We start from the raw sequence: 13758 nt of genomic DNA on the forward strand, positions 1-13758 counted from the left end.
TCAAGCACAGTCCATTGCCATCCGTTGCACGGATGTGATGATGTATAATCTAGTGCTAGAAATGCAAAATCAGAACCCTCCTCTTTTGCTTTGCCAGGAAAGAAGTGAATCTCAGCGAGTTCCCAGTCCACACACCAGATGTATCCAACTACAAAAGTGAAGATATTAAGTTGGGTAAGTGTTGGAGGTTGTTTTGGAGTGGTAAGCAAGCCCTTTACACATTCTAGAGCTGAACTCTGAAAACTAGTACAGTGGTGCCTTGGGTTACATACGCTTCAGGTTACATACACTTCAGGTTACAGACTCCGCTAGCCCAGTAGTAGTACCTTGGGTTAAGAACTTTGCTTCAGGATGAGAACAGAAATTGTGCTCCGGCGGTGCAGCAGCAGCGGGAGGCCCCATTAGCTAAAGTAGTGCTTCAGGTTAAGAACAGTTTCAGGTTAAGAACGGACCTCCAGAACAAATTAAATTCTTAACCCGAGGTACCACTGTATTGCTTTGGAGCTAGCATGCCTGAACAATGGGGAGAAGAGGCAACATAGCTTAAACTGGTGTTTAATTAGCTGTTGCATTGCACAAAGTTTCTTAAAAAAAACAACAGAAAGAACATTACAGTGGTACCTTGGTTCTCAAACGGCTTGGTTCCTGAGCAAATTGGCTCCTGAACACCGCAAACCCGGAAGTAACCCGGTTTGCAAATGTTTTTCGGAAGCCGAACATCCAACCTGGCTTCCGCTTGAGTGCAGGAAGCTCCTGCAGCCAATCAGAAGCCGTGCCTTGGTTTTTGAACAGTTTCGGGAGTTGAATGGATTAAGTTAGAGAACCAAGGTACCACTGTAAAACAAATTATGCAAATTATGAAGCTGGGTTAACAATACCCGGCCATGACTTATCTTATTCATTATTTGTTTATTTTAAAAATGTATATCCTGCTTTTCACCATGCACTGTAGGTCTCAAAGTGGTTAACAGCAATAAAAAAAATAAACATAAAAAACGTAAAACATTAACCTCAGAAATTTAAAGAAAGAACAACAGAACATTCATGATGCAAAGTCCTCCTGAAGTAAAATGGTTTTAACTGGACGTGTGAAACTCAGCAAAGATTCTGGCTGACTTCTGGTGGGAGGGATAGCCACATAGCCCACTGCACTGAAACTGAAAGCACAACTTTTTGTTGACACAGAGTTGTGCTTCTGGTTCATGAGGAAGCACCAGTAGTGCTCCTCCTGGATGATCTGCTTGGGACATACAGGGGAAGATGAGCCTCAGTTACTCAGGACTTTATACACCGGTGCCAGAATATTAAACCTTGTACTAGTAGCAGATGGGAATCCTCTGCAGTTCTTTCAAGACGGGTGACATGTGTTAGCAATAGGCTGTTCTTGTCACAAGTCTCCGTGTTGCAAAATGTGACTCAGCAATAGCGAAAGCAACACGGTGGCCAGAAACAATTACAGTATAGAAAACTTTATGGAATAATGCAAAACATCAAAATTACCAAACTGAAGTCTCCGAAAGTCCTTGAATAAGTCACATCAAGCTTGTAAAGCTTTGTATAATCGGCAATTGTCCAATTCTGATGTCCAAATCTGAACTCTGCTGAACAGTGTTTCCGGATAGTGACTACTGTTTCGTTCAGTTCTTCACCAGCCAATTAGTTCAACAAACACTTGTGAGCAGAAAGACGTGTAATTTCTTCATTAACCAATCTTTTTTCGATTTGATGTAATATACATGAGAATGAAAAATACTCTGGAACAGTGCTCATACGTTTATTATACATCTTTCTGCTCACGAGTGTTTGTTGAACTAATTGACTGATGAAGAACTGCACGAAACAGTAGTTGCTATCCGGAAACACTATTTAGCAGAGTTCAGAGTTGGGCATCAGAATTGGACAATTGCCAATTATACAAAGCTTTACAAGCTTGATGTGACTTATTCAAGGACTTTCAGAGACTTCAGTTTGGTAATTTTGATGTTTTGCATTATTCCATAAAGTTTTCTATACTGTAATTGTTTCTGGCCATCGTGTTGCTTTCAATATTGCATGTCACAAGTCTAGCTGCAGCATTCTGTACTAGCTGAAGCTTCCAGACTAGCCCCAAGGACCAGCCCCACATATATTATGTTTCTTTCTTTGAAAAATTCACAAATGGTCTGGCCTCTTTAAAAAAGGTAAAGCTAAAGGACCCCTGACAGTTAAGTCCAGTCGCAGACAACTCTGGGGTTGTGGCACTCATCTTGCTTTACAGGCCGAGGGAGACAGTTTGTCCGCAGACAGTTTTTCCGGGTCATGTGGCCAGCATGACTAAGCTGCTTCTGGCGCAACAGAACACCGAAACCAGAGCAGTGCACCGAAATGCCATTTACCTTCTCGCCGGAGTAGTACCTATTTATCTCCTTGCACTTTTTGGCGTGCTTTCAAACTGCTAGGTTGGCAGGAGCTGAGACTGAGCAACGGGAGCTCACTCTGTTGCGGGGATTTGAACCACCGACCTTCTGATCAGCAAGCCCAGGAAGCTCCGTGGTTTAGACCACAGCACCACCCGTGTCTTCAGCCCCCCCCCCCATAACCAATCTGCACACTGTCTTTGGAACTTTGATGGGTGTTCTGGGGTTTTGCCTCCACCAGATTCTGTTCAGTGCTGCTCATTGAACTGAGATCTTTTCCTGCTACAGATTACAAGAACAATATCCTGAAGGAGAAGGCGGAACATAACAGGGTCCTCCCACCTAAGAACATTGACTTAGATAAAGGTAAGAGAAGGAGGTGAAGTTGGGGCAATTTGTGTTTCCCTTGCCGAAGTTCCCCAGTGCATGATGGGAGAGGGTGTGTCACCCTCTGGTGTTAGCAAAGCCAGCCACAGATGGAGAAAAGGAGTTTCCATAGCTTTAACCCTCTCATCAAGCCCACCACAGCTTGCTTACAAGGGGGTTATTATGAGCTCTGTGATTGATTTTTGGTTGCTGGTGATGAGTCACTGTTTCCCTTTGGGAGAAATGCCGGCATGCTGGCTTCTGATGTGCTAGCAGAATCTTCTTGACACTTTCTTCCACATTTGAGAATTCTCCCTGCCGTTTACCGTGCACTCACTGGGTTTTTAATCCGCATTCACACGACATTGTCCAAAATCCATGTGCTTCTGCCTTTTGCTATAAACTGCTACTTTTTAATGCACTGTTTCTCAAGCCAGCTGGCGCTCTCGTCTCACTGTGGAATGGTGAGATAAATAGAGCCGTTGAAACAATTGCTCCTGAGTGTCCTTATGGTTGCAGTGAGGCAAGCAGGTTGCCTTGGCATTCCAGTGACCTGCATGCTATGAAACAGGAGGGTCGGTGGCTAGAGCGCAGGTGGTGTAAGTCGTGATCTGAACCTGGGTGAGGCTGCGCCATCGTGCCTACCACATTGAAGAAAGCTTACTCCTCTGCTACCATTGCGTCTGCAAGTAGCCCTCTGGCAGAGCTTTTCTGGGTGGTGAATGGGCTTTTTCTGGCCAAGAGAGCGTTGCTCTGACATCCTCAGAGGCCTGCAGAAAAACATTGCAAGGCACTTTAGGGATCACATCACTCAGATTTGGTTAGAGTTGGATGCCACAGTTAGAGCATAGTCTGCTCCATCTATACTGGGTCAGTTTAGTTTCTTGTAGCCTGAGGATGCAGACAAATTACTTGGAGAAATATGGCCAGCCACCTGCCTCCTTGACCCGTAGTCATATTGGCTGCGTAGAACTAGCCATAGCAAGTGTCAGGAGTAAGCAGTACTCCATCAACATGCCATGCCATTTCCAGGCTAACCAAATGCTTTTTAACTACCGTGTTTGCTTCAATTTGGTTTTGGAATCATTCTGCTTGCTTTTCTATCGAGAGTGATTTATTGCATGCTCTAGTTATCTCCCGCTTGGACTACTGCAATGCGCTCTATGTTGGGCTACCTTTGAAGGTGACCCGGAAACTGCAATTAATCCAGAATGCGGCAGCTAGACTGGTGACTGGGAGTGGCCGCCAGGACCATATAAAACTGGTCCTGAGAGATCTGCATTGGCTCCCAGTACATTTCCGAGCACAATTCAAAGTGTTGGTGCTGAACTTTAAAGCCCTAAACGGCCTCGGTCCTGTATACCTGAAGGAGCGTCTCCACCCCCATCGTTCAGCCCGGACACTGAGATCCAGTGCTGAGGGCCTTCTGGCGGTTCCCTCCCTGCGAGAAGTGAGGTTACAGGGAACCAGGCAGAGGGCCTTCTTGGTAGTGGCGCCCACCCTGTGGAACGCCCTCCCATCAATTTCAAGAAATAAGCAACTATCCTGTTTTTAAGACATCTGGAGGCAGCCCTGTTTAGGGAAGTTTTTAATATTTAATGCTGAATTGTTTTTAATACTCAATTGGGAGCTGCCCAGAGTGGCTGGGGAAACTCAGCCAGATGGGCGGGGTATAAATAAATTGTTGTTGTTGTTACTAATTATTATTCACTCAAACGTAATATTTGTTATTTCTCTTTTTAAATTATTGGAAGCTCTATGCTCCTTTTGATGCTATTTTTTTCGGGAGGGGACATATGTTCAAATTTGGATACATGCAACTGTGGCTCAGTGGAATCCTGGCATGAAATCCCCCTGATCCTCCATCTCCTCTTTTTGATTTCAGAATTCAGGAAAGAATACTGTAAATGAAAACAAGAATGCAAAGCTGCTGGCTGGACCAGAAGCACCAATCGGAATTGAAATGTAACAAGAGAAGCATCGTTTTTCCTTATTGCAACATCCTTCTAGTTACCAAAGAGCTCTCTGTAGACTTCCTTCCTGTCTTGGTGGTAGCAAACACATAGATGATAACTTACAGCGCCATTCTATACGTGTCGACTTGAAAGCAAATCCTATCGGATTGTATTCAGTGTTAGTCATACTCAGAGTTAGGGATGTCAGAGGTTTCTGATGACAACAGAAACAGGAGCAGAAATTATCAGTGTTCGCTTAGTCGTCCCTTGTCCAGAACAGAAATCTTTTTTTAAAAAATAATAATATTTATATAATTAATTTTACAACATGCAAAAGTTCAAAAAAAGAGAGAAAAGCTTGAAAAGCAAACCGTTTATTGTATATATATCTTATTTTGACTCCTCTCCCCCTCTTTCCGCAGTTCCTTGTTTATATAATATCTTACTGGAATTATATATACAGTATAATATTTACTGGAATGCCCAGAACAGAAATCAATCCAAGTAATACATAATTGATAACCTTCCCCCACAAAAAATACATTGTGTTTCTTATACACTGAACGAATGGAGTAGAATAATGTAATGACAATGTAATAAATTCTGTAAGTTACATAAATTGTGTAATTTTGCCACAGCAGACAGTGAAACAAATAATGTAGTTTTTGGTGGAAGGTGAATTGCAGCAGAGCAGAAACAGTGCTGCCTGCAAAGAGTACAGGGCAAAAGATGTCTTCATACATCCCTACTCAGAGTAGACCCATAGATAAATTATGACTTAGGTCCATTAATTTCAATGAGTCTGCTCTGAGCATGACTAACTTGGATACAGTCCATTGAGTCCAATGGAGCTTATTCCTTTTCTTTTGTACACACTTATCTAGGAGTAAGTCCCATTGGATCTCAATAAGACGAGGGTATAGAATTGCACTGTTTAAAACTTCCTCTTTCTTATTCTATAAAACGATAATTTTTTTCCTTTTCATAATTATTTTGTTGCATTTGTATATATCTTCTGAGAATTTTTTTAAAATGATCTTTTTCTCAAATGAGCTAAAAAACGTAGGAACTTGGATTACTGTTAGACACAGAAGTGATTTTGCAGTTTTTCTTCTTGCACCAACATTTAAATGATTTATTTTTTTTAAGATGGCTATCGACTTAAGCCTGCTTTTGCGGTTGCTGAAACATGCTGCCTTCCATGTTACACAGAACTCTTCCATCAGACATTTGGGTCAACAGATCTGAATTGGCCCACCTTTAGCTCTCCTAAGGAACATAGTGAACTGAATCAGACCAATAGTCCACCTAGCTCAGTATTGTCAACCTTGACTGGCAGTGGCTCTCAATACAAGGTTCTCTCCCAAGCCTACCTGCAGATCCTGGGGATTGAACCTGGGACCTTCTGCATGCAAAGGAGATGTTCCACCACTGAGATACAGCCCTTCCCTTTGGCGTTTCCACACCGCCTTTAAATTTCCTGCAGCCTTACTTGAGGGGGTGTGGGTGTCTTGAGGCATGAAGCCTTGCATGAGAATATAAGGTGTGGGTTAAGTAGAGGACCCCGCAAGATCTTCTTTCTAGTCTTCAAAACTCTTTCTAGTCCTGCAGATCCTGATACCTGATACCTCATTCCATGGTTAGAATTGCAGAATTGGAGGGGGCCTTGTGACCCGTCTAGTCTCTCTCTCTCTCTCTCTCTCTCTCTCTCTCTCTCTCTCACACACACACACACACACACACACACACACACACACACACACACCACATTCAGTGCAGGAAAAAACAACCTATGTTTGAACAACTCCAGTGAGAGAAACTGGAGGTAACTGGCTTACACTGTCAAACTGCTCTTCCTATTAAACAGTGTTTCGCCGAATGTTCCTCCGAAATCTGCCCTCCTGTAACCATATGATCTGGTTCTCTGCCCAAGTTCTGCCTTCTTCCATGTGACAGCCTTCGGGACTTTAAAGAGTGCTGTTGTGTCCTGCATCAGTCTTCCGGGGTCTGCCCAGTCTCTCACTGTTTCCCAGTGGGATGTAAACATAGACTGGCAAATGTAGGTTGTACAGTTACACTTGATTAGGAGTTATTGTGGTGTAATAGACTTTTCCCAATGAGGCAAGTCTGTGGTAATATTGGTTTTTGACGAAACATCATAAAGCCTCCCCGTAAACAAACCAGAACTAATGCTTACTAAATAGACAACACTGTCTAATCTCTCTGGAAGCAAATCAGGATGAACGCTCCATAAACAGGCCCCTATTCTCTAGCCTAAAAAACCCCGACTCTAGGGTTGCGCGCCCATCTCACTTAAGAGGCCGGGAGCCAGCGCTGTCTGAGGACACTTCTGGGTCACGTGGCCAGCGAGACGAAGCTGCTCTGGCGAGCCAGCACCAGCGCAGCACACGGAAACGCCGTTTACCATCCTGCTATAAAGCGGTACTTATTTATCTACTTGCACTTAGGGGTACTTTCGAATTGCTAGGTGGGCAGGAGCTGGGACCGAAAGACGGGAGCTCACCCCGCCGTGGGGATTCGAACCGCCGACCATACGATCGGCAAGTCCTAAGCACTGAGGTTTTACCCACAGCGCCACCCGCGTCCCCATTCTCTAGACTAAACATGCCCAATTCCACATCCTAAGTCAGTTCACATACACACCATGCATTTAAAGCCCTCTTCTACCACTTCAACTGTCATGGCTTCCCCCAAAGAATCCTGGAAGTCGTAGTTCATTAAAAGCACTGAGAGAATATCTTTCCTAGAGCTACAATTCCTAGCACCCTCAACAAACCACAGTTCCCAGGATTCCTTTGAGAGAAGACATGGCTACTAAACTGTTTAAAAATGTATAGTGGAGATGTGACCTCGTTGATTATAGGGTGAGAGTTTTTTCAAGCTTTTACTTTCCAAGGCTGGTAGATAGCACAGTAAATAAGATGGCTGCTTGGAGTCCAGGGTTCTTCAGAAGAACTTGGCAATCATCTCTGTCTCTCTCGGAAGCCAAAACTGCCTTCTTGCCATGGACGGTGGCGGCATCTCATAAGATCCCTTTTATGTCAGCGAGTCAAAAATCAGATTGGTTTAAGCTGTCTGTTCCAAGCACAGCACACTGGCCAAGACTGAAATGGGGTCACTTATTCATCAAGCTCCTGCCACGTTTTAACTTGTCTTTCAGTTCACCCAGTGCTGCAAAGCTGCTTAGAGGGGAAAGGAAATGAAGGTGTCTATGAGATCTGGATCGAAGTCATCTTCACACATGGCATAACTTCCAGAACAGTGATTGCTGCCCCCAGATTTCTGGTTTTAGGGCAGTATTCTGTAAATAAGCCCATAGAAGTTTAAAATGTTACTAGCCTCCTATGAGTGTTCACAAAATAGATTCATAGAATTGTAGAGTTGGGAGGGACCACAAGAGCCATCTAGTCCAACCCCTTGCAAATGCAGGAATATTTTGCCCAACGTAGGGCTCAAACCCACAACCCTGAAATTAAGAGTCTTATGCTCTACCGACTGAGCTATCCCAGCCTTCGCCAACCTGGTGTTGTTCAGTGGTTTTGAACTACAAAATCCCATCAGCAGCTGGCACTGATGGGAATTGTAGTCTAAAAATATCTGGAGAGTGCCAAGGTTGGCAAAGGACAGCTTCCATGCGGAGCATGGAAGCTGGGAAGCGTTTCCATGCCAATAATTGAGGAGGGAGTTTTTTCCCTCAGCAACTAGCTCAGAAACCAAGTGAGGTGGGGAGGAGGGGTAGAGTAATCTGCCTTCTCGCCTACATGGAATCCCCTGGTCGCCTGTTGTGATCAAGTTAATTGTTCAATACATTACTGTTTTAGAGGGAACCATTTCATGTAAACCTGTCTTTCAAGTAAACCCTGCCATGCTACAAAGGATTCTGGGTAGTTTCTCTTGAGCATGTGCTTCTCTGTTTGCTCTTTAAGAATCGTCCTTGGCCATAGTTTGAAAGTCACTTTTTATAGAAAGTGCTGAGGGCTTACCTGCTTGCTAAATATGTTGAGGTACACAACACTGGCAACTCACAGAGGCTGGGATCTCCTGCCTGCCCCAAATTTCACATGTGCTGGTGACTTTTCAGCAACAAGCCATTTTCTCTCCCATCCTCAGCTCCAGAACTGCAATATGGAAGATGAGGGTACTGACCTACCTACCTACCTTACAGGGTTGTTGTAAGGATTGCAACATGGTGATATCATGCTGGAAATGCTTTCACACGGGGGGAATCATTCATAATAAATAAATAATTCAAAAACCCACATTAGGGCAATGCCTTTATTTGGCCAACCAAAATGCCACAAGATTTCAGGTTCTCTGTAATTCTTCATTAGGCTAGTTCAGGTGAATTTTCATGGGGACTTGAAAAATAAATTGGCAGACTGATGTGGAAATGTGGACGGCTGAACTTAAAGCTGGAAAAATGAGAAACCTGAAGTGGCAGTTCACCCATCTCAAGCTGTAAGTCTTGCTCATTGCTTTGGACATCAAAGGGACTGACTCTTACGGCAACCCACAATTAATTGCACTGAGTAAAGCTGGCTTGTTGGGCATATTTTGCCCAGTAAATATTGAGATTTCTTGTTCTCCAGCGAAGAGTGACATAGACCCAAATTTATTTATTTTGCCCCTTTAAAACTATCGATACCACAAGCAAATATTCATTTCTTTTTTAAAAAATAAAAACTTGATTTGAAAAAGAAAACCCAGAGATTTTTTGCATCCCGTTCCACCGCTAGCTGACAGTGCGGAAGTGAGAAGCATCTGCTGAAGCCATTACAATGTTTCTGGGAAAAAACTGTATTTTCGTTTGGAAACAGTTTACATCCTGCTGTCTCCTTAAAAAAGGGTTATGTTAAATGTCGTTATAACTCAACTATTCGGAAGAATGTGTGTTCCAAAAAAGAAAAAGGAGGGGAGGAAATTCTTTGACACAGAAAAGGGGGGCTTAAAAAAAAAACCACCCACCCAAAAAATTCATCTGGAACTATGGAATCAATATTTGCTTCTGTGGCTTATAGCTGGTAAGAGTGCAGTCCTTTCCTCAGGATATATGACTGTTGCCTTGGCAACAGAGCTGACAGCAGCAGCCTGCTTTGGGAGAAAATTCCAGGCCTTTGGGACGGAGATTTTTTGACCTTCAATACTGAAAGAAGGGGCAGCATTTTTGCTCTTGAACTTTTCAGAGCAAGTAACCCAAGTTTTGTTTCTGTGTAGGCTATTATGAAAAGAAACGGTGGTTGCATGGAAGCTGTTTTCAGTGAATAGAGCTTTTGTCAGGGCCTCTTGAGGCCTTGGCTAGATTTGAGACAGAGGCCTAATCTACTAAGGGAATTGGCTTCAGTGCCCTCTTCTGGCATAAATGGGAACAGGAGCACGCAACACCGGCTCCAGCAATTGGCTGGCAGTACAAAGCCTTCGGATTCGTTGGGCCTGGTATATAAGTACCACAAAGGTTGGCCTCTCACAGTGTAGTCAGGGCAGCACAGCAGTGACCTTCTGCTGACTGGACTTTGAGCAGCAGCCCCCAGGGACTCTGGGAAATTTAGCGCCATTAGGGTGGGTGAAAGTAGGTTGGTTTGTTCACTAGCGGGCTTTTTTGTGGTTAGAGAAACGATGGGGAACTGAATTGAAGAAAGTGGGATGAGCAAATGACCAATGGGAAGACATGTCAATATTGCACAAGCGAATCTGACCGAATGCTCGATAAAGACCATCGTCTAACCTCTGCAATCTGGACAACTGCTTGATAAAGACCATAGTTTAACCCTGTGGTCCCCAATGTGGGACACACGCCCCACAGGGGGGCAATTTGATTTTTAAGGGGACAATTCGAGAATGAGTTATTAACAGTTAATGGCCTTTTAGGCTTCCTCCACGTGAATAGGAGTTCACTTTTTGAATAATAAGAATTATATGTCACGGGGGGTGGGCATCAGGATTTTAGAGATGCTTAGGTGGGGCATGGCCAAAGAAAGGTTAGGAACCACTGGTCTAACCTCTGCAATCTGGACGACTGCTTGATAAAGACCATAGTCTAACCTCTGCTTAAGCGAATCAGGATGAATGCTCATTGTTGTGAAACCTCCCCACAAACAAATCAATATGAATGCTCGATAAAGACCAGACTTCTGCTTAAGCTCATCAGAATGAATGCTCAATAAACAGGTCAATTGAAACAGCCAGTACTTCCAGCTTGGCCCTGGTAACCACTAGAGACTTCTTCAGTCAAGGAAGGGATGGGACCATGCACCCTTGTCCCCTGCTATCAATGGGACAAAGCCTCTGACTTGCTATAAATTCTAGGAGCCAGGCATAGCATCATTAGGAACTTGCTTTATGCCAGGTCAGACTATTTGCCCATCCAGCCCAGTTTTGTCTACTCTGACTGGCAGCCACTATCCAGGAGTCTTTCCCATTGCTTATGATCAGATCCTTTGAACTGGAGATTTGAGGGATAGGACTTGAGACCTCCTGCACATGCTGTAGTGCTGAATGAAGCTCTCCTTACGGTTCCAAGAGTCGTCTAGTCACCAGAGCAGTAGTAAAGGTAAATATGGTAAGGTGTGGAATAAATGAAATGCACACACAAGTTTAGGGCTGCAAGAGTTGACTGGGTCCTTCCCTTCCCATCAAATGAAACCAACTGATCTGTGCCCATAGACCAGAGTTGGTAAAACTTAGGTCTTCAAGCCATAGATAGTGAGTCCTTATCCTTACAGGCTTGAAGTATAAGACTTTTAGTGAACGTGATGGCTTGTAAAATCCATTTGTATCCCCTTCTGTGTGTTTTGCCTCCTTTAATAAATTTTCAGTTTAAAAAATCAACTAAAAAAGGGTTAGGGTTAATCCAATGCTGGTCCTACTCAAAGTATACCTATTGAAATTAATAGACACAATTAAATTAGGCTCATCAATCTCAGTGAGTCCACTGCGTGAGTAGAACTTAGTTGGACACAGCTGTCAGATCCCACAAGTGTCATTAGGCTCCAGTAGAGATGAGGGAGGAATTCAGTTCAGAACCTACCTAATTCACAATACGTGAACTGAAACACAGGCATCCTTTGAAATCCACACACCTCTGAATTTTGCAATGCCATTCTTGAGCCAAGTGATGTGTACAAAAATGCATATCCTGGGGCAGGAATGCGTATCTTTGTGAAATAACATACAGTGCATTATATTAGGGAAAACTGCTTTGCAGAAAATGTGTGAAGTAGGCAGAACTGCATATAAAAATGTATATCAGGAGAAATTACCACAAAAATGCTGATGAAATTTTGTGAGGACTTTAAAAAATAATCATAAAATCAAAGTGATGTGGCAATGTAAGGACTAAACGTAAGACTAGAAAAAATGAGAAATGAAGAAGAATCGGGATTGACAGATTAATTTATCCCTAAGCTCCACCCCTCTGTTAGGGCAGGCACACCTCCTTCGCTTACAGGCTCCACCCCTTGCATAGTCTTTGAGCCCCAGGAGACTCCATTATATTTTGATTATCTGCATGTGCATTGTGAGGATTGATTATGTGGTGAGGGTGGTAGGGTGAAAATTGCAAATCAAAATTGTCCGTAATTTTGCCACGTTGGGAATTGAAGTGGATAATTAATTCATACGATTACGAGAGTCTAGGCGGGCAGGCTGATCTTTGCCGCAAACCAGCCCAGATCTTAGAGGCCTAATTTGCAAGACAGCTTAATTGGATGCAGCTTGTTTGGGGGGGGGGGACCCGTGCAGGTGCGGAAATAAGTGGAAATGCCACATTTATCCGATGTGAATATTTTGCATGCCCTTCCCCATTGCGCAGCTGTGGCTTGTCAGCAGGACGTGCTTATTTCCGGTGGGTGATTAAAAATGTGTTAATTGCTGTATCTTTCTATCTGGATGAGAGCTTTCTGTGGGTGGGTGTCTTCTCACACTGCATTCACTAGGGACAGCGTGGGGCGCAGTCACAGAAGGAAGCTCCTTCTTGGAGATTAAAAAGATGCTTTTGAGATCACATGCTAGGAATGCAAGGTGTTTCCAGACAACCAGTTTACTGAGCGTTCATCCAGATTTCTTTGCAAGGAGATTAGAAGACATCTCCAGTGCACCTCAACTTTCATTTCCTTCTTGGAAAAAGCCCAGTCTTTCGGGAAAGTGGGTTTGTTGCGCAGGAATTCTCTGTTGATTGTAATTGCACAACGCTGGCTAACAGGAGTGAGATCCTGTCAGCATCTAACAGCTTTGCTCAGAGGCCTAAACTGGTTGCTGATTTGCTGCTGGGCCCCATTCAAGACAACTTGGGACCAGTTTACCTGTGAGATCACCTTGCTCCATATAGGTCTCCTCAACTGCTTTGATCTGCAGAACTGCCACTGTTGCAGGTGCCACATAATACTTGTTCTACATTTGTAAGAAATTGCTCTTTTAGCTTGATAGCACCCACACTCTACTGACATCAGGCAGGTGCCTTCACTGTACAATTTTTGGTGCCTGCTAAAACAGACTTGCTTAGGCAAGCCTATCCAGAGATGCTTTAATGTTTTAATCTGACTTTTAGCTAGTTGTTGATTTTATTTTTTTTAATGAATTAAATAGCTTTTAGTTGTTGTTGTTTTACTGGTAATCTCCCCCCCCCCCTTCTTACAAACCACTTTGAGGTTTTTTTTGGTTTTTTTGCACAATCAAGCGGTTTATCAATTTTGTGCGATTGTTTCCAGGCTGTTTGTATTTCTGTGTGGGATTCAAATACCCAGTGTCTTGCAAAGCTCATCTGTGCAACTGAGCGACAAATGGGAGCGAAATGAGTTGCTGGGGATACCTCCAGACTGCTGGTATTTTACAGAAGGAATTCAAGTGTATATAGGGAGATGCTCATTCGCTCAACAAATCCACTTTGAAAAAAAGAAACTAGCTTTTTGCAGTTAGGAAAGTAACGCGGAAAGGCATTAAAAAGTCTCAGATGGATTAATGAATAGCAGGAAGGTATATAAGCGCCCTGCAAGCAATTCAGGACGAAGGCTTGATAAAGTCTGGAT

General features: G+C 43.5%; 1 protein-coding gene and 2 long non-coding RNA genes across 3 annotated transcripts in view; 1 reads left to right on the plus strand and 2 right to left on the minus strand.

Annotated features, from left to right (window-relative positions):
- The window catches only part of MXRA8 (matrix remodeling associated 8), a 29351-nt gene extending 22755 nt beyond the window's left edge, over nt 1-6596 (plus strand). The window contains exons 8-10 of the mRNA XM_081201598.1: nt 98-174; nt 2685-2762; nt 4648-6596. Of these exons, the coding sequence (XP_081057724.1) occupies nt 98-174; nt 2685-2762; nt 4648-4673 (181 nt within the window). The 3' untranslated portion in view covers nt 4674-6596. The remainder of the gene's footprint in view (nt 1-97; nt 175-2684; nt 2763-4647) is intronic.
- The window catches only part of LOC308591155, a 116083-nt gene that overhangs the window by 82948 nt on the left and 19377 nt on the right, over nt 1-13758 (minus strand). The gene's annotated exons all lie outside the window — the stretch shown is intronic.
- LOC308591175 lies at nt 5852-6992 on the minus strand. The gene is made up of 2 exons (XR_014010025.1): nt 6924-6992; nt 5852-6733 (listed from the first exon to the last, which is right to left on the minus strand). It is a non-coding gene; the product is annotated as an uncharacterized lncRNA (long non-coding RNA).

The sequence above is a fragment of the Podarcis bocagei genome, assembly GCF_964188305.1.
Source record: "Podarcis bocagei genome assembly, chromosome: 7".
In the NCBI taxonomy this organism is placed as follows: domain Eukaryota; kingdom Metazoa; phylum Chordata; class Lepidosauria; order Squamata; family Lacertidae; genus Podarcis; species Podarcis bocagei.